The following is a 21232-nucleotide window of genomic DNA, read 5'->3' as shown; positions in this document are numbered from 1 at the left end:
ATACTGTTCATTCAGCAATACTAATATACCCAACAAATATATTTGGAGGAATGAATAAATAAATGAATGAATGAATACCAATCCCTACCTGCTTACTGATTCTCTGAAGATCAAGGAAACTCCTGTGAATGAAAGCCGACTAAAGAATTAAGCATTCTAAAGTAAGCATCAAGTCATTGTTGTTTTTTATTTTTAAAGAATGTAATAGATATAATCAAATGTAGACTACAATAGCTATTACAATGGTCCAAAATGACCCTGATTGATAATTTTTTTCTGATATTTAACCCTTGTGAATCAAGGATGAACTGTATGACCAATAAATAGTATATTGTAAAATGTATAGTTTGTGGTGTGAGTTTTCCAAGCTGAGGTTTAAAAAAATGCATAATTGCTTTCACCTTGGATTTTTTGCATTGCTTTCTCTGGGGGCAGCAAGCCACCAGGTCATGAGAACAGTCAATTATCCCTGCGGAGAGGCCACTCAAAGAGGAACTGAGATCTCCCAACAACAGCCAGTACCAACTTGCCAGCCTTGTGATGAACCATCTTAGAGGTGGAAGCTCCAGCCTCAGGCCAGCCTTCAGATGACTGCAGCCCCCACTGATGTCCTCCCTGCCACCTCCTGAGACACTCTCTGGCAGAATCAGCCACCATAGCTGCTCCTGACCTCCTGATCCACAGCAACCATGAAAGATAATAAATGTTTGTTGCTGTTTTAAGCCACTGAATCTTGGAATAACTTGTTATGCAGTAATAGGTAAATTATCACAAAGAAAAACAAAACAAAAAAGTAGAAATATCAAATAAAGCACACAGAGAACTTGATATCTCAAGGAGTCTGTTTTACTCCTCATCACAGAGAATCTTCACAGTATGAGAGAGGTCACCCATGCCAGCTGCAGGATGCAGGTACCCAGGAAGCGCCAGTGGGAACAAGAACAACAGGAGGCAGAGGGTCTTGACATCTAGGAGATTTTCTCAGCATGCTTTCCCTGCCTCCTGCCTTCTCTTTGCAGCTAGCTCTCCAGCAAGCCCCTGATGGGGAACAATGATTCCAGGGGGCAATAGAGAAATGAAGGCTACAGAGCCAACACCTGGGAGAGTTAGACCAGACTCCTTGCATCAGCTTCCAGGTTGAGACATTCGACATCGCAACTTAGTGCACATCAAGAAAAGGCACCCCTTCCTCCCTGCAGCTGCAGCCCCAGTCCAGTCATGAGTGAGCATGAAGAGCAAAGTATGGCCTGGATGTTACCCACTATGGCCCTCTTGGCTGGCATCATTCTGCAGGGCACAGCCAGCCCCTAGAGTGATTACACTGATTGATGGATGCCCGGATTCTGACTCTACACCCGCCCTCTGACACTTCCACACAAAAAGGAGCTGGTGAGTGATCGGCAGGGTGAGACGTGGGGAAGGACAGAGGCAGCCCTGGCACCCTGGCTGCAGAGCAGGCACTGCAGAGTGAAGCACAGGGCCTCACACCGCCTGGGCCTGGGCCAGATGGGAGCACCCGGGCTCAGAGAGGCAGCATTTATTTTGAGCAGGGAAATCAGCCCTCCTTTTGCTCCTCTCATAGAAGCCCCACCCTTGTCTAGTTGGCCCATGTAATTAGCACCTCTCCAGCTCTAATTCCCTCCCTAACTGCCTGTAATTACCGTCCAGCTGACCTTTGTTCCCTTAATTGCTATGTGACGCCTGGTCCCCCTGTTCCACTTTGCCGCCTCCCTCCTCCATTCCAGGAGCTATTGTATACACTGTATACTATACAGTACAGTACTTGTCTTTTCTAATCCCAGGGAGTCTGCGGAAACCCACTTCTCTGCTATTCACAACACAGTCTCCTTGAAAAACGTTCACATTTGCAGAGTGCTGTTTTAAACTACTTTCTCCTGCTTAGCCACCCAGGCTTTTAAGAAATAAACTTTCAATTCAAGAGAATGCTTATGACAGGCAGTCTCTGGGTTACAAATGAGATAGTTTCTGTAGATTGAATTTGTATGTAAGTTGGAACAGGTACATTTACCTATTATATGCAACTTAGATGTTTGTCTTAATTCAATGTTTATTTTTACCTTTCTGTGCATACAAAATACTTAAACATTATCCAACCTACAGAACCTATTTTGTCTGTAATCCAGAGACTGAATGTACTAGACTCCTTTACAGGGGAGAAAATTGGGGGAATCAAGTTGTTCCGGAACTTACTTATGCAGCCAGTTACTGATGGAGAGAGACCACACTCCAGGCATTTGATACGGTGGCCTATTGCTTCCTGGCTTCCCCCCAGGGACTCAGACTCAGGCTGTCTCAATGGTCCCAATTTCTGACCCACACTCTCTTAACACTGGCATGAATCTCAGCCTCGACTTGAGGATTGCTTTTCCCTGCTCTCCTGCCCCATGACACTATACAGTAATAGTAATAGGTATTGTTGACTACCTGTCATATATCAGATACCATTTTGACATCTTCCAGATTCTTATTCTATCTTCCCCTCAACGCTGTGCTGCACTACCATTTTCATTCCTTCTTCATGCTCAGAGTCTTCACTCCAGCTCTTGTCCCTTCCATCTCCTGTAATTTCAACTTTTCTGATTCTAATGGATCACACACAGATTGACACAGATCTCCCACCTTCAAAGCACAGCCTTCTTTTGGTTCAGAAACTCTTCCAGTCATTACCCATTTCTTTTCCTCCCATTATAGGTAAGCTTCTCAAAAAAAAAAAAGTTTGTATTTTCTGTATCAATTCTTTCCTCCATTTTTATGGAAGACATTTCTATCAGGCTTTTGTGCTTACCACAACTCTTATCTGTGTCACCCATGGCTACCATGTGGCTAAAGCTAACGGCCAGTTCTCGTTCTTTATCTTACTTGACATATCAGCAGAATTTGATCTTTTTTTCTTCTTGACATACCTCCAGACTCCCAGGCTTCAAGGATACTGCTCTCCTGTTGCTTCTCCTCCTCGTTCAGTAGTCATTCCTTCTCAGTATTCTTTCCTGGGTTCTCTTCATTTCCATGGCCTCTACCATAGCTCAGGGTTCAGTTCTCACACTTCTCTCTCAGTCAACACACACTGAGTGCCTAAGTCCCTATGTAAGGAAGCCGAAAAGCAAGGAGTTGAGAGCAGCTTCTAAGAGTTGAGGATCATCTCCAATCAATAGCCAACAAGAAACCAGAGCTCTCAGTTCTATGGCAGCAAGGAAATTAATTCTGCCAACAACCTGAGTGAGCTTAGAAATAGATCGATCCCTAATTGAAGCTCCAGGTGAGAACACAGCTCAACCAACCCTTGTAAGACCCCGAGCAGCCTTGTAGGACCCTTGTAAGAGGACTCAGCTAAGGGATGCCTGAGTCCTTACCCATCAAATCTGTTAGACAATAAATGTGTATTATTCAAGACATCAAATATATGTTCATCTGTTATGCGGCAGTACATAACAAATATCGATTCTCCATTTCTTTTCTTTCCTTACTTTTCTCTATAGTATTTACCACCATCTGATATTTAATTATTTCTTTTACTTGTATATTTATTTATCATCTTTCTCCTCCACTAAAATGTAAGATCAAAAGAGACTCTCACAACTGAACTTGCTATTTGCCCCCAAAAGATTTCTGGTTCATACAGAAATTTAATAAATATTTTAAACTGAGTAAATGAATAAATGAATAGTTTCCCATTTTAGTAATAGTTACTTTTTAATATGTACCACAGCCTAATGGTACACATATGGTAAAGAACCAGTTTTGTTTTCAGAGACAGAGAGAGAGAGTTAGAGAGAGGTACAGATAGGGACAGACAGGAACAGAGAGAGATGAGAAGCATCCATCAATCATTAGTTTTTCGTTGCAACACCTCAGTTGTTCATTGATTGCTTTCCCATATGTGCCTTGACCGGGAGGCTACAGTAGACCGAGTAACCCCTTGCTCGAGCCAGCAACCTTGGGTCCAAGCTGGTGAGCTTTGCTCAAACCAGATGAGACCGCGCTCAAGCTGGAGACCTCGGGATCTCAAACCTGGGTCCTCCGCATCCCAGTCCAATGCTCTATCCACTGCACCACCACCTGGTCAGGCAAGAGCCAGTTTTTATTTCTAATACCTCACAGACCAGTTCTTTTGTAAAGTGCAAATAAAAGAAATTACTAAAAAAAGAAATAAAATGAAGTCAATTTTTTAGTATTAGATTCAAAAGACAAAATTGCTCTGTCAAGTCACTATAACAATTTCTAAATGCTTACAGTCAACTTCTGTACTTATCTCACTGCAGCCCTGTAGCAGTCCTTTGAATAGGCACTGGTTCCAAGTAAAACACTTTGAGTGTCACTACTAAGCAAAGGGTGCCTTGCAGATCTCCTCCAATCCTTTTGCCATTTCTGTGTGTTCCTCCTCCTAACTTTGATGAACTCTCCCTCCAGTAGCCTGCCCCAGTAACTTCTGAGCTAGACTCTCCTTGGGCTATTGGACCCACTCTCCTAACATAACCCAGAAATTTTCCATGGGATTAAACAGAAGCTACCTTCTTTGGAACTTCACCTGAGATTACATCTTTTCTTCCTCTTTCCTATCCACCTTCTTTGCTTCATGTATTGTTTCTCCTGGAAACACTTCATTAATAAATCACTCTTACCTAGAGTCTTATCTCAGGATATGTCAGACTTATGATCGGCACCAAATTATTGCACAATAATCATATGAGACATATCTGTCATTGACCACTTATAGATGGTGAAAGTAAGGTACCAGAGTGGAACAGATTTCAGAATTGTTTTATGTGGTTTACTTTAAAATATATCAACAAAGACATAGTAATAGGTATTTAGATAATTTGATGACTAGAAATGATCAGCAAAACAAAGTGCCCTATAAAGAATTTATATTCTAGAATGAGTGAGTTAGCATTTGAAGGAACCAAATCAACAGTTTGTACTAGAAAGGTATTAATAGCAGTAGATTTGTGAATTAACATGAGAAATAATATTAGAAATAATTCATCATGATGAAACTACTGTTAAGATTTGTGTTTAGGCAAAAGTATTGTCCAGGTCCCTCTGTTTGTGATGTAAAGATTAGTAAACCCAGCACATTAACACCTTTGCAGTGGCACCATACATCCATAAGTACATTTGCTCTTATGTAGCCATATCTGAAAAAGGATTCTGTCACCTGAGCCAGTTAGAAGATCCTGCCATTCAAACACCATTACATTTTTTGAGTGAGCCTTTCATAAGAGATACTTGTTAAAATCCACTAAGAATAGTACATGTTCTGTGAACCTGTGTCTTGCCAGTAGAATTTTTGGAAACCCATTCTCCTTCTCTTGTTTCATCCTGTCTCTTTAATCTGGCATATTTGCTGCTGATGTAACACTCTCAAAAACCCCGTGTGTCCCCAGTATATGTCACAGAATTCATGCTATTACTAGACGGTCCTTTGCAGATCCTTCCTGAATAATCCCATCTCTAAACTCTTCAGCTCTAGCCTGGAATAAAGACTACATTTGCATGCCTTCTTTGTAGGTACGCATGCCAATGTAATATAAACAGAATTAGTGTGTTCAACTTCTGGAAAATGTACTTAAATAAAGGGAAACAACTTTTTCTCCTTCCTGTTGATTGAGACATTTGTGGAACTGGCTGGAGCAAGAGTAATCAATTTAAACAGCGAGATGAAAGTCACATGTTGAAGATGCTGAGCAACAAGATAGACAAAATTCATGTCCCTGATGAGTATGGAGTTATCTACCACTACATAAAAGAAAAATAAATTTTAATTTATTTAGACTTTGTTTTGAGAGCATTTTTCCTGAGTCACAGGACTGAGATCACCCAGCTAGAGTGTCCTATAGCATATAGCTCAACCCAAGTGTTATTCCCGACCTCATGATTTCTCCTGGGAACTCGAGGAGTTTGGCAGTAATAGTTACAAATATGGCTGGAGACTGGGAACATAGCTTTTCCTTGATATTATGTCATGCTTGGCCTTTCCTCATGCTGGGTAGAGGCAGAGGCAAGCTACCAACCAATCAATAATATAATGTAACCTACATTTCCAAATCCAGTGTTTTTCCCACACCAACATAATGTGAAGTCATCAGTCTAAAGGACTTATGTGTGAATGATAGAACCTGATTGGAGGTTTGGTTTCCTGATATGCAATCCCACATTTTTTTTAATCACACCAGGCTGTTACAGTGGCATCTGGGTCAAATCTGGGAATATAGGGTCCTCTTCTATCTTCCACAAAGAGAACTCAGAATGATAACCGATATATTGGAAAGAAAACAGGAAAACAAACATCACCGCTTGATACCCCAAGGTCAACGATTGCATTTTACTGGTCCAGCCACCCCCAATGCCTCAGCTAGGACATGCATATACCAGGCATTTAATATAATATTCTTTGGAGAAAAAAAAAAAGAAACAAGCTGACATCGATGACCCAAACTGACTTGAGTCTAATGTCTGCCAAAGCACACAGATGGCAGCAATAGCTCTACCAAGTCTCTAAGCAATACACTTTATTGGGCAAGAAACCAACAATGGGTTTTAATATCACATCCACAGTACCATATTGACTTCTCTTGACCAGGCTCCCTCTCTTTCAGGCTGTTCTCTCAGACAAGGCAATCCATAGAGAGCACAAGCAAGTTCTCACTTCTCTCCCCTGATGACTAGTTGACATGTTAATTACAGAGCCCAGGGAGGTTAGGGTTCATCTCTTCTGGGTCAAACACAATGTACACAGGCAGTAGGGCCCATTGACAGGAAGAAAAGGGAAACATTTTAAGCAAGTGACATGTTTTGTTGTCTCCTGGCTAAGCCGATGTGCATTGATCTTGGTCGAGGTTTTTAATCTTCTTGGGACTCAGCTGGCTTCATCTACAGAATGGGAAACTGATAGCATTTGCATCATAGGATTGTTGTAAAAATTGAATGAGTTAGTTACTATATGTAAAACACTTCAACAGTTTCTACCATAAAAGAAGTGTTCCATAAGTATTTGTTGCCATTATCATCCTCATACAGGCTGTTGACTTATTTTTTCAAGGAAGGACAGTTACATTACAAAGAGTCTTTCCCTGGGGTTGCTCATTCTCCATTACCTATGAGCCCACATTGACATTGACATACTATATATTGAACACCCAGGCACTTGAAACAATACAGGATTATGCTCGTTTAAAAATCTTACATATATCTTACTGAAATTTTAGAAATTCTAGTACTTTTATTTCAGACTGCAATTTACAAATTGCCTCTTTCATCTAGTTTACAAATGCCTTAATTGTCAAGCTAAGCCTTATTCTTCTGCCTCTCCTTTCATTATACCTTCTCTAATTCTCTAAGATCCTCCCACACTCTGCAAAATGTGTTGCCACGTCCTGTCACACTCTTCTTCCACCCGGTTCTACTCTCTCTGTCTTCCTTCCAGCCACTCACTCACCACGTCCTTGTAGTTAACTCATCCTTCAGGACTCTGCTCAAGTGGCACTTATAGGAAATCTTTTCTCATCCTCCAAATCGGAGTTGATGTGGCTGACACTGTAAGTTGCCCATCCAACAAACATCTCCAACCGCCCTTCTTCCCAAAATACTCTAAAAACTAAAAAAGCTAGATACTTGCTTTCCTGGCCTCTGTGTCAGCTGGAATGGTCACATGCCTGACTCTGCATATGAAATATACAGAGAAATCTTCTAGGATATTTTATGAAAAGATTTTCTTTCTTTCTGATCAAAGCAGAGAGCATGTAAGAATTGTCTCCTGCCACTCTGGCTAGTTCATATCCTGACTTGATAAATAACTGAATCAGTGTACCCACATCTAAAATAGTCATCTCGTGACTATGAGAAGACCTAAGAATAGCTGAGACATAGACCCATAGACTTATAGACTCATGGTATTGCTGCGTCAACTTTGGACCCACCTACGTCTAGATCTCCTGTTAAGTAAACAGTAAATGTCCTTTGGTTGAAGCCACAGTCAATTGGTTTTTCTATTAGTACTTGTAGCAAAACATAGCCTAGTTGCTATAGCCACCTAACTAATAGCACCACCTCATTTATGGTCAAAGATACCAGCTCAAGGCATCTAATTTCCAGACCAAGTTATATTTAACAAGCCAGGGACTTTGCTAAGTTTTTAGGGTATAAGATAAATGTGCCCTGAGTTGGAATGCATCTTTATGAAAGAGAAAGGTCTTTTTCTAATTCTCATAATGGTACCGTACAGGCTAATAAAGACTCAGTAAGATTTTCCCAAGTGCTCCTATAACACTACCCTGTATTTCTTAATATAGTACCTATCTCCTGCTATAATTGCTGATTTTTTTTTCTGAATTACCCATAAGACTAAATTTCTTGAGGACAAGAAACATGTCTGATTTATCTTATACCCTAAAAACTTAGCAAAGTCCCTAGCATGTAATACAGCTAACAAATGTTTTAAAACTAATTTGAATTTAAGTGACAAATTAATCTTTGGTTGGACTATGTCCTTATTTTTAGTTTAGGAAATTTAGTCCCCCATGGAGGGCCTTACCAGCTGAGTCTGTCTCAAGGCCCAAATAGTACATTTTGGTGATGGCAGGAGTTTATCCTTCAAGCAAAAAAGCTTGTCATTAGGCCCCTCTCATAATGTGTCTCTGTGCTTTCATTTAGTTCACAGAAATTTTCTGCATACCTGCAATAGGCTAGTTCCATGCTTTCTTTCCCTAACCCATCTGATTTTAGACTTCCCACCCTAGACTTGGAGAAGAAATGTTACCTATGACTTCTCTGGGGCATCTAATAGAAAATCTACCTGGTCAACTTCTTAGTTATGTGATTCCCTTCCCAAGTGTATTTGTATTTTCAAAGAAGCCCAAGAAAAAAATACAATGCTAGCTTAAAGCTGAGGGTTACAAATTCAAGTGCCTACAGAGGCCAGACCTGAAATGTCAACAAGTACAATGCCGTGGGGAGGGATGGGAACTGGGTGATTGAAGATCCCCTACGCCCAATCAAGTCCAGTCAATGACTGGTGGGTAGTAAAAGATTCAATATGGCCAAATCTTCTGTCTTTGCAGAAAACTAAAAAAAAAAAAAAGCTGTAAAATTTTCATGACCACCCCCAACCCCCAATGTTAGGTGCTGGCAAATAACTCAAACTTTTAATAAATACCACACTGGCCAAACTAAGTACATCTCTAGGCCAAATCTACCTGTGGAACATTATTTTGAAATCTCTGACTTAAAGGAATGAATGAAGGCTTTCCTCATGATCCTATGATTCCCAATTGGAGAAGGTTTGGGGTAGATCATGGGGAAAAACAGTAGTATGACAGAGAAGGACAAAAACTAGCAAAATATTGCTTGGGGGTATGGAACACAACTAGCTCTTCTGAGCTCGGGAGTCATTGTATTAGCTCCTCATATACAAAACCTCGCTTTAATTTTCACACCTTCTTCAGCGTGAGGATAATCTCTCCATTTGACAGATGTGTCAGTAGAGAAGCTAGAACCAGAACTCAGATGCCCTGACTTCCAGTTGTCCTCTTTCTAATTCCTACCACTGACCCAGCAATTTATCTCTGGATTAAACAGTTCTCATCCCCATCTCCATCCTCCTTTTTTGCTCTTCTCTCCCCTCTAAACCTATATTAGGCAGTCCATATCCATGAAGGTTGTTTTTTGTTTGTTTGTTTGTTTGTTTTTGACTGATAATTAGAGAGAGAGAAAAAGAGGAAGGGAGGGAGGGAGGAAGGAGAGAGAATGAGAAACATCAACTCATTGTTGTTTCACCTTAGGTGTGCATTGATTGCTTCTCCTATGTGCCTTGACCATGGATCAGACTAGTGACTTCAGGCTCAAATTAATCTAGTGACACTTGGCTTAAGCTTGCAACCTTGGGCTCAAGCCAGCAACGTTGGGATCATGTCAATGATTCCACACTCAAGCCAGGACCTCGTGCTTAAGCCAACAACCTCAGAATTTGAACCAGTCACTTCAGCATTTCAAGTCAATGTTCTATCCACTCTGCCATCACCAGTCAGGCCATCTCCATAATTTTTAAACTGAGAAGCCACAGTTTTTTCATCTGTGAAATGAATGTAATAGTAGCCCTGCCTCACAGAGTCATTGTGCTTTGCACATAGTAGGTGCTCAATAAATATTAGCTGCTTCTTTGCTCCTATTATTTTATTTTCTTTACTTTCCTTCTCTCTCTTTTCTTAAGAACGAGAGTTTTTTTTTAATTAATGCTCCCTGCCTCTTATTCTATTCTTGGGAAAGTGTATATTTTTGTATTCTTTTCCACCTAGAAATAATTTATTTGGTAATACTGCCAAAATGCCTGACAGAAAGAAAAGAAGGAAGAGGAAGAAGGAAGGAAGGAAGGAAGGAAGGAAGGAAGGAAGGAAGGAAGGAAGGAAGGAAGGAAGGAAGGAAAGAAAGGAAGAGAGAGAAAGAAAGAAAATGCTCATTCCCAAATCAGAATGGAGTTTCCAGGAGCATCAGTCTCCTGTGCTCACACCTCTCTGAAACAGCCTGGGGGATCATGCTAGAGTCAAGAAATGACCCTGACAACTCAATGGAAGGAAACAATAGCAACATTTTAAAACTCCGGTATACCTCATACTAAAGAAAACCCATTCTCACGTAATAAGCCCCAACCTGGAAGAATATAAAAAATAATAAATTTTGCTTTGGGAAAGAATTTACTACATGATTATTTTAAAATTCACCACGGGGTCCCCCTAGTGTATTCAAAATACAGTTTTATTTGTAAAACTCAATTAAAAGTCATGATTATAGCACCAGGATGATTTGCTAAGATAAACATCTTCACTTGGTGGATGAGGAGAAATGAGGCCCAGAATAAAGAAAGGACTAGCCCCCATATAGCAGAGTTGCAAATCAATATTTTGTTATTTGTTGTTATTATAAAGAGATTGGGCTGAAGTACTGTATTATTAGGCTGTGAAGGTCCTTACCCATCAGATAATAATAAATGCAATGATGTTAGCTTTGGGGGAGCACTTAGCACTGTTAGGATGAAGAGATAGCAGTGGGCAGTTCAGGCACTGCCTTCCTTCGTAGACTTCAGTCTGACTTCGTTTTACAGGCAAGCAAACCCGGATGTAGGGATGACCTGCTTAAGGTCACTCAGCCAATCAGCAGCAGATATCAGAACTGGTACCCAGGTTTCCAACTTTCTTGAGTATTTTGCACTATATTGGGTGTTGCTAGGATGTATCTATTGAATTAAGGGGGAAAAACAGAATATTTCCTGCATACTCTCCAATTCTATTAAGAATCAAAGGATCTAGCATTAAAAGATCTACCTCCTTGGGCCCAAACACTTTGAGATGAGGATGCTGGTTAAGTAAATGTTATCATCATTTGTATCTCAGTTGCTAGGTCACCACCTCAGACAGAAACGACTCTTGAAATTTCAGCAGAAACCTTCCCTGATCACCCCAGACAAATAGCTCCTCATTCCTCCTACTTCCAACCACTCATCATATATTAGTTCGCTTTATTGTTTTCTGACTACCTATAACCATGGATATTGACATAGATATTTATCTGTTTATGTACTTACTTTGTGTTATAAAAGTGTCTCTGAGCAGAATTCCACCCACCTTGTTTACTGTTCTAACTTACCACCTAACGAGCACCTGCCTCCCCATAGGTGTTCCGTAATATCTGTGGAGTGAACGAGGGAATGATGCTTCCTGATTTCAGCTCCAGATTCAGACTGGCTGCTCTGTGAACCCCAGCCTGTGTCTCAGCCTCTGTATCCTTTAGCAGCGACCCCCCAGTTGCAAAAGAGTACAAACCCAGAGGTGAAAAAGAGTTTGGTGGGAATGTTCTCTCAACATGAATGTTCACCGCCTGTAAGCCTTCCCACTGGATCCAACAATCTGTTTCCATTTCAGTATGGTCGTGAGGTTTGAGGATTCTTTTTTTTATTGAGGCTACATCTGTAGAACTGAGAAGGGTTAGAGCAATCTCCATACTAGCAAGTTTCTTACCCTTGTCGCGCTAGTGTACATGACGTGACAGTGTTTATTGCAGAGGACGTGTACATTACGGCTCCGAAGTCATTTTCCTGGATGTCACCCACTCTGCTTTGTTTCTGCTTTGTTGCTCCAGTGGAATGATTCGCTCAGGAGGAAAACTATGATTTTTAAATAACAGTACTACACTACAAACCAGTTTCTGAGGGAAAGTCATTTTTTATGTGCTCCGCTCACTGCCAGACTGCTGAATACATTCCATTTCTTTTTCAATACTTTGTCGCTTCCTGAAGTAATGAACCTGTGAGGACTGTGTGATATTCCCTTTTGGATCCTACAGCTTTTGTGTCCTAGCAACTCGGGCATGCTTAATTCACACTTGCAGAATATGAGGAAATAAACATAACTACACTTATGTTTCACCTACTAACAGACAGCAACTGCCCTACCTTCATCCCAGCAAGTTGGATTTAGCAAAGAAGTCTATTCATTTGTGCTAGCACCATGAAAATAAAATTGTTTTCTTTTCATATCCCATTCATTCGCATAACTACTTAAAGTTTCTACTCCTACTATTACTATCACTGCTATTATATACACACATACACACACAGACACAAACCTAATCCTTGAATAACATAGAAATCATGCTTTATATCCACACTTGTCATAGGGCAGTCTTGCTCCCAGGGTAATGTATTTAGAAATTTGTAGGGGCATGTATTTAGAAAATTGTAGGGACATTTTTGGTTGTTGCAATAATTTAGGCAAACCATACTGACATTTATTTGACAATGGTCAAGTTTGATAGATATCCTGAAATGTGTGGGACAGTCCTAGCTAATGAAAAACTATTCGTGTTCCATATGACCTTCTGATTTTTCAGCCATTGTTAATATAGGTGAGAAAATGACCTGTGTGTATATGTATGTGAGCATGTATGTATGCACACATGTACCCAGAGATATATATGCCTAACTTCATTTTGCATACACACAAACTCTTTTTATTTGCAAGGCTTTAAAACACATTGAGAATTTTAAGAATGCAATCTCCATTTAAATCAAAAGTAAGTTGTAATTTTCAAATAAAATAGTTTTGCTAAGAGTTGTTCACCATTTTTAAAAATTTACATCATAGAAGGAGCCATCATTTGTGGCGTTTAAGACTGACCCCTGGCCTGACCAGATGGTGGTATAGTGTATAGAGCATTGGACTGGGACGCAGAGGATCCAGGTTTGAAACCCAGAGGTCACCGGCTTGAGTGCTGGCTCACCAGCTCGAGTGCAGGATCACTGGTTTGAGTGTGAGATCATAGACATGACCTCATCGTCACTGGCTTGAGCCCAAGGTCACTGGCTTGAGCAAGGGGTCACTTGCTCTGCTGTAGCCCCCACCCCGTCAGTCTAGGCACATATGAGAAAGCAATCAATGAACAACTAAGGAGCCGCAACAAAGAATTGATACTTCCCATCTCTTTTCCTTCATGTCTGTCTGTCCCTATCTCTCCCTCTCTCTGTCTCTCTCTCTCTGTCTTTGTCACACACACAAAAAAAGACTGACTCCTGTATCAGCTTGCATGTGTCATGTTCTGGAAGAGTCTTTGTATAGATGCAAGTATCTGACTCTTATATAATATCTTCTAGTGCTCTGGGCTCCAGCAAGTACAAACTGAAATATATATCATCTTATTATTATTTAATTTCCTTCCAATTATGCTTTACATCACATAGTATTAAAATTAAAATTTTTTGTAACTATAAATGTAGGCAGATTATGTTATCTGTGAATTTTATTTCAGGGTAGGAAAGGATGTTTTACAAAATATTTATTATAATAAGGGTTCATTTGGTTTAAGTGGTTGAGAATAACTACCTTATAGGAGTCTGTTATACATGCCACACCCTCTGCTAATTGCTGGCAATATAAGGATAAGCAGGTCAAACAAGATCCCTGTTAAGTGTACAGTCTAGTGGGGAAGTTAGACAGCAGCACAGAATTGTCCCAATGATTATTTGATGCCATATGTAGTTAAATGTTGAGAAGGCCAGAACCAGGCAGTGGCGCAGTGGATAGAGTGTTGGACTGGGATGTGGAGGACCCAGGTTCAAGACCCCAAGGTCGCCAGCTTGAGCGCGGGCTCATCTGGTTTGAGAAAAGCTCACCAGCTTGTACCCAAGGTTGCTGGCTCAAGCAAGGGGTTACTCAGTCTGCTGAAGGCCCATAGTCAAGGCACATATGAGAAAGCAATCAATGAACAACTAAGGTGTCGCAACAAAAAACTAAGGATTGATGTTGTCATCTCTCTCCGTTCCTATCTATCTGTCCCTATCTATCCCTCTCTCTGACTCTCTGTCTCTGAAAAAAAAAGTGTTGAGAAAGAAGATGCAGGTGTAATGGAAGCAGATTATAAAGTCTTTGACTGATATGTAAAAACAGAAGTTTCTCTGAGGAAGTGCTGATTTCAGCTGAGATATAAAGGATAATAAGAGACAAGCAGAAGAAACCAAGAGAAGATGGAACAGCATATGTGAAAGCCCTGAGTTGTTCAAGAAGCAGGAAAAAAGCTGGTGTGACTAGAACATAAAGAGATACTTCATTTATTCCTTGATAGCTGCTAAAACAAAGTACCATAGACTAGGGGGCTGATAAACAACAGAAATTTATTTCTCACGTCTGAAGGCTGCCAAGTCTAAGATCAAAGTGCCGGCAGATTTGGTATCAGGTGAGGTCCCACTCCCAAGTTCATACACAGCCATGTTCTTGCTGTGTCCTCACATAGACAAAATAGCTGTCTGGGGTCTCCTTTAGGACACTAATCCCACTCCTGAGGTTCTGCCTTCATGACCTACCTACTCATCTCCCAAAGACTCTACCTCCAAATACCATCATGTTGGGAATTGGGTTTCAACCCTCTGGGGAGAGGAGAGAGTCCTTAGTCCGTAACAATGAGAGAAAGAATGGCATGAGATGAAAGAACATGTGTAGCAGGTGAAGCAAGTGAGGTTTCGGAAGTATTTTTAAAATGGAATCAACCAGAAATCACCAGAAGGTTTTGGAAGATTGATGACCCACTAACCTTTGCATTTTAGAAAGATCACTCTGAGTAGTGCGCGCTGGATGAATCAGAGGTGGGCAAGAGAGGATGACCAGTTAGCAGACTCTTAGAATATTCCACATGAGATATGACAGTGTCTTGAAAAGGGTACAGTGTGTGAGAGAAAAAAATAGCTGGTTTTGAAAATAACATCGAGGAGGTGGAATCAATGAACTTTGAGACTGATTAGATGTGGACGTGGGGGAGAGAGAGTTGTCAAGAATGCTTCCTGGGTTTGATCACGAGCAGCTAACTGGGGTACCGACCAATTAGAAAGCACCCAGTTTGGCAGAGAAAATGAATGGGTTTCTTAAGTGACCAGCTCTACCCCACAGCAGCACTTCAGATGAGAAGACTGAGGTTCTGAGCAATTAAGCGATATAGAGAGAGGCGTGGCTACACACAATATAGATCAAATTAGAAGTTCTGATCTCCTGATTATCAAGTTCAGCTTTCTTTTTCTTATGCTATATTTGCTGGAAAATGTTTCCTGTCTTTCAAGAAGTTACAATCACTCATGACTTCGGGTGGAAAAGCTAAAGGCATTTCTACAAATGGCTAACCAAACTAGACCTTAAATGACAAGTGTCTGAGACAAGTCATTGCTGAATACTTTGAGCCGTCAGAGGGCAAGGGGAGCGAGCGCAGCCGGCTGCAGTGCTCGGGGATGCTTCAGCAAGAAGCTGGCTCAGGAGATGAGTGATGACGGAGGGGCACATCTTAATTTGTGATAAGGCAACTGATGTGGAGGGTGGTTTCATGTAGAAAAAAGGAATGCCTGTGGGAAGCAGTGATTTTAAGTACAGGCTCTGAAGTCAATCTAACTTAGCTACTAAATTAGATCAATCATTTTCTACCATGCGTTCTGGGACAAGTACCTCTCTGACAATTTTCTCTTCTGTAAAATGGAAACAATACTACTGATAGGGTGGTTTGAGAAGTAAATGAGATCATGCATGTCCTTATCATGGTCCCCATTAGAACGGCCCCCTGCCATGTCTTGGATCCTAACTCCTGCTACCTATCCTTCCTGGTCCTGCCTCACTGGACATCTGATTCTCTAAGACACCAAGCACGTTTCTGTTTCAAACCCTTCCGCTTACCATGTCTTCTGCTTCAAGTCATCTTCTCTTGAATATCCGCACAGTCACTCTTAGGTCCCCCTTGTCACAGAGACTGGTCTTCCCTGCTACTTTCTGAAATGGCACCTCCTCTACCACCTCCTTATACTGCTTCATATTTCTTCAAAGCGCATGTTATTCTCTGAAAAATTATGCACCTGTTTATTTTCTATCTGTCTCTTTTCTCTAGGATACACGTTCTATGAAAGCTGAGATTTTCTTCATTTTGTTCAGTGCCTAGAACAGGGCCAGGCACATGGCAGCTACTTAGGAAATGTATTCTGAGTGAATTCATACACAAAAAGCATGTTGCAAAATTTCTAACCTAGACTACATATTTAATTCATAATTCATAAGCCTACTCTTTTGACAATGATCTGGCCATACCAGATCATTGTTTTATATGTAAAACACATTAATTTGTGTCCTTTCTATAAAGTATATATTATTTTATGTGATGTGCTTTTCTTCTTTTATGGGGTTTCTCTTCTAACATAAGCTTACCCTGCACATTGTTTAGACAAACTTTCAAAAGCAGAACCCACCCAGTACATACTTTCAAAGGATCCTTATTGCTTATAAGGAAAACTCTAAGGTTCTTCATAATCTGGCTCAAATTACTTGTGCATTTTCATTTCCTGTTATTTTTCTCCATTCATTATATACTCCCTCCAGCCCCACTAATCTGCTCATCAATCTTTACTATACCAGGTTTTTCCATGTATCTGTGTCTTATACATGCTGTCGCCAGTATGAAGAATGTTCTCCTTCTCATTTTTCTATATGATGAACTTCTATTTATCCTCCAAGACCCAGATCAAATTTCCATTACTACGTGAAACCCCTCTCAACCCTCCCAAACTAATGCTTCCAGCTTTACATTTTTTATGACAACAGAGCATAAAGCACATTCTGTTAGAATTATTTGTATATGTGACCTTGACCTCACTAAAATATGAGTTCACTAAAGGTAGGGACTATGTCTAAATCAACTTTTTTTCTCACTGGTGACAGATCAGAAGGGCTTCCTGGCTGGATGGTCTCTTGCATCATTGGTTATTCAGGGGTAATTAACACAACAGTATCACAACTCCTGTGTTCATGCTGCCATTTTCCAACTTCCACACCTGTGGCAGACCTCACTGCTTGATCAAAGACACTCTTTCCAGCTGAGTTCATACCCAGCCTTAGAATGCCCTTTAGCCAAATACCCCTGACAGTCACTTCTAATCGTTCAGAGCTGTCACTAAAATGAAATGTATATACCATCTCTTTGAGACTCTAGAATTTGGTAGATGCTCAATAAATTCTTGTCGAACAGAGGCTAAGTTCAGACCTATTAACAGCAAGCAACAAACATCTTTTGTAAAAGTACAGACTTGCCTCTTAGTATCACCAAAACACTTTTAAGAATCAAGTATTTCCTAAATCACCCATTCTTTTTCCTGAGTGTGTCCTTTATCGCAGATCACTACTGACTTGTCCCCTCACCGGGCCAATTGACACTGTAGCCAGCTGCTTCCTGTTGGATCATCCTCTTGTTCCTTTTGAATGTGTTTCTGAAATAACCCAGCTTTATTTTATAGTTTAAATATTTGCTCTTCCTTCTGCTTTACAATCCTGGCCATTGCCTCTCCCCAGTTTATGTTCTCAGTGACTCATTTAAAATTGTGTCTGAATGGATAAATAAGCATTTAGCTTCTATGAAAATGGTGCAGGGAGGTGAGTGCACTTGCTCATTAAGGAGTTCCTATCTATACAGGTCCATTTTTCTAAATCTAGTGGCAATAATGTCCGAAACTGCCACTTTTTTCAGCTACACAACTTTGACTTCTCCCATTTTGCGTCTAGCAGGATGCAAGTTACCCAAAAGGATCAGGGAAAACAGTGGGATATCCAGTTGATTTGAAAGTCTGGTCATCTTAAGGAAAATTTCTAATATATTTTGTTTAAAAAAAATGTTTTAACTTTTAACAAAAATGCTTAAGCCTTGCTTTCTACCTTAGCAATGACACATAGCTGTCCAGATGATTGAACACTTCCTGAGACCCCAAGTTATCATTTTGAGCGTCGATGCCCCCTTGACCAAGGACCCAACAATTTAGGAGAAGAACTGAGTGTGGATTAGCTCAGTGCCCTACCTTGTAAATGTCTTCCACCATCAGTTAGCAAAATTTCTTACTAACTCCCTGACGTAGACTTAATTTTTTGCCATCTATCAGAGAAATAAAAGCTCCCACAACTTGAAATTTGTAGTCTACTTTCTTATTTTCATATTTATAACTGTAATCTTGCTTTAGTGAGTTTGATATTGAATTTACTAAACATCAGTTCATGGACTCCAACCCATTCTTGTCCCCAGAATCACTGCTGGTGTTCTCACCCTCTACCTTCTTCCCAGTCCAATCATGAAGCAGGTCCAGATTGGCACCTGCTATTTTTTGTTACAAGGAGAGACATTTACATGTGTCTGCTGTCTATGAAGTTATTCTGTTACCCAAAAAATGGGGACCAGGGGAAGGGGCGGCAGGCACCATGTCTGGCCGCGAAGGTGGCAAGAAGAAGCCCCTGAAGCAGCCCAAGAAACAGGCCAAGGAGATGGACGAGGAAGATAGGGCATTCAAGCAGAAGCAAAAAGAGGAGCAGAAGAAACTTGAGGAGCTAAAAGCGAAGGCCGCGGGGAAGGGCCCCCTAGCATCGGGTGGAACTAAGAAATCTGGCTAAAAGTGAGCCGTTCCTTGAGTCTGGGGCAATGGTGATGATCCTCAATTCCATTTCTGTTTTAACATCTGGATTACCTGTCATAACATCTCTTGCCACGTATAGCTAGAATGAAGTGTTATCTGGAAGACTCTTGTATATTTAAGAATAAACTTTTGGGCCCTGGCCGGTTGGCTCAGTGGTAGAGCGTCGGCCTGGCGTGCAGAAGTCCCAGGTTCAATTCCCGGCCAGGGCACACAGGAGAAGCACCCATCTGCTTCTCCACCCCTCCCCCTCTCCTTCCTCTCTGTCTCTCTCTTCCCCTCCCACAGCCGAGGCTCCATAAGAGCAAAGATGGCCCGGGCGCTGGGGATGGCTCCTTGGCCTCTGCCCCAGGCGCTGGAGTGGCTCTGGTCGTGACAGAGCGACGCCCCGGAGGAGCAGAGCATTGCCCCCTGGTGGGCAGAGCGTGGCCCCTGGTGGGCATGCCGGGTGGATCCCGGTCGGGCGCATGCGGGAGTCTGTCTGACTGTCTCTCCCCGTTTCCAGCTTCAGAAAAATACAAAAAAAAAAAAAAAAGAATAAACTTTTGTAAAAAAATGATAATAACCACCATGTAGTGGCTCGCTCATCTCTTTAGTTCTCACTCTGCCATTCCAGCCTTAGCTGTGCGGTCAGAGCAAACCCAGCCAGAATCCTGTCCAAGTGTGTTCTTAGTCTGTACTGCCCCAAATTCTGTACACCTGAATTAAACCAACTCATTTGAAATGGCAAAAAAAAAAAAATGGGGGACAAACAACCCAGAATTAGTTGAAGTGAATTCTAAGAATTTTAGCACAGCTGATAGCAAAAGCGATAGCTTTATCATCATTCTTCAGCTAAGATAATGGAACAAAATGATCTAGACACATATAGCCAAGTCCAAACTTTACCATTGAACTAGGTGTGTGACCTTGGGCAAATCACCTTGATTCTCTTTGAATCATTTCCTGAATCTGTAAAGTGAGGGGGTTGGATTAGATCACTCTTAAGGCCCTTTTGTGCTAGCAGATTCTAAATCTGAACTGCCTTAGCCCTAATTTGGGGAACGATTTCTCATTGCTTCTCTCATTTCAGCACCATCTTCCAAGGCACCCTGTATAAAGACTGATAGTATTTCGTTGTTATTTTTTCCTTGCTTTAGCATTATTAAATGGGGTGACTCACAGGATTAGGTTCCAGCTGGGGGTTCAGTAGCTATCCTTTCTAAGGGGAAGCTCTGAGACTCTGAAGGAGAAAGAAAAACAAGGCACACCAGTGTGCCATTCCAACTGGTTGCATCCTCCTGAGTCCAGTAAAACACACAACCAGACAACCCTTGAGCAAAGTGGACCTCATTTCCAAGGCCCAGACCTTTCTGATAAATAAGGTCTTTTATGCCCCAGGGAGTCAAATGACACAGTGGAAAAAGACTCTTTGGAGAAATACCTAAATGGTATTTTCATGTTGTTTGCTATGAAGTGTATATTGTAAATTCTTTCTTCCTTGTATTCTACTAATGAAGTTGTGCCATTTTTACCCTGAACAAGTCACTTTTCAGTGACTATCTCCTAATCTTCACTCTAATAGGTGTTTTTTTCTAACTGTGCTAATACATATTTTGGAAAAGTTTAAACCAAATTTTAAAAGATTATTCAGTGTCACCACCAAGTATTTAAGTCTTTTTCATTCCAATGCTTTTTAAAAAAATGAATAATTATAACCCAGATAGCAACTGGTTCCTCTCCCTCTTTTTGAGCTTGCAATAGGTCACATAAAAGCTTTTTGTGTGTTTGTCAGAATCCTTTCAATTAACAGAAAACTCAGCTCAAATTGGCTTGAGCAGAAAAATCAACTTATTAGATCATAGAAAATTTCATGATAACAACACAAATGTCCAATAAAGGGGAAAAGATAAATCAACTGTGGAGTAGCCATACAATGAAATATACTACACAGCAGAGAAAAAGGGTGAACTAAAACTATACATTAAAACATGAATAATTTTCACAAACACATGTTGAATGAAACCATTCAAGTTACAAAAGAATTCATATACTACAATACCATTTGTTTATTTTGTTGTTTTAGGATACATAAAAACATAACTGAAGAATACATATATAAAGAGAAAAGGGTAATTGGAAGAAATGAACTCCATGTTCAGGAGGGAGGAGCAAGGTTGTAATCAGGAAGAAGTAAAAAAAATACGTATTTTTTAAACTATGATGATCATGTTTTATCTCTGCAGTTGGATGATGACAGTTCAGGTTTATTGTTATACT

General features: G+C 40.7%; 1 protein-coding gene across 1 annotated transcript; it reads left to right on the top strand.

Annotated features, from left to right (window-relative positions):
• Window positions 1-18764: 18764 nt before the first annotated feature.
• Window positions 18765-18953, top strand: LOC136320717 (translation machinery-associated protein 7-like). The gene has a single exon (XM_066253871.1). It carries the CDS (start codon window positions 18765-18767, stop codon window positions 18951-18953), a length of 189 nt encoding a protein of 62 aa, XP_066109968.1.
• Window positions 18954-21232: the final 2279 nt, after the last annotated feature.

Source organism: Saccopteryx bilineata, chromosome 1, assembly GCF_036850765.1.
Source record: "Saccopteryx bilineata isolate mSacBil1 chromosome 1, mSacBil1_pri_phased_curated, whole genome shotgun sequence".
Lineage (NCBI taxonomy): Eukaryota > Metazoa > Chordata > Mammalia > Chiroptera > Emballonuridae > Saccopteryx > Saccopteryx bilineata.
This window is presented reverse-complemented; position numbering and strand designations above follow the sequence as displayed.

Excerpts from the sequence above, each read along its gene's own strand:
- LOC136320717 (XM_066253871.1), top strand. The coding sequence starts at position 18,765 with ATGTCTGGCCGCGAAGGTGGCAAGAAGAAGCCCCTGAAGCAGCCCAAG.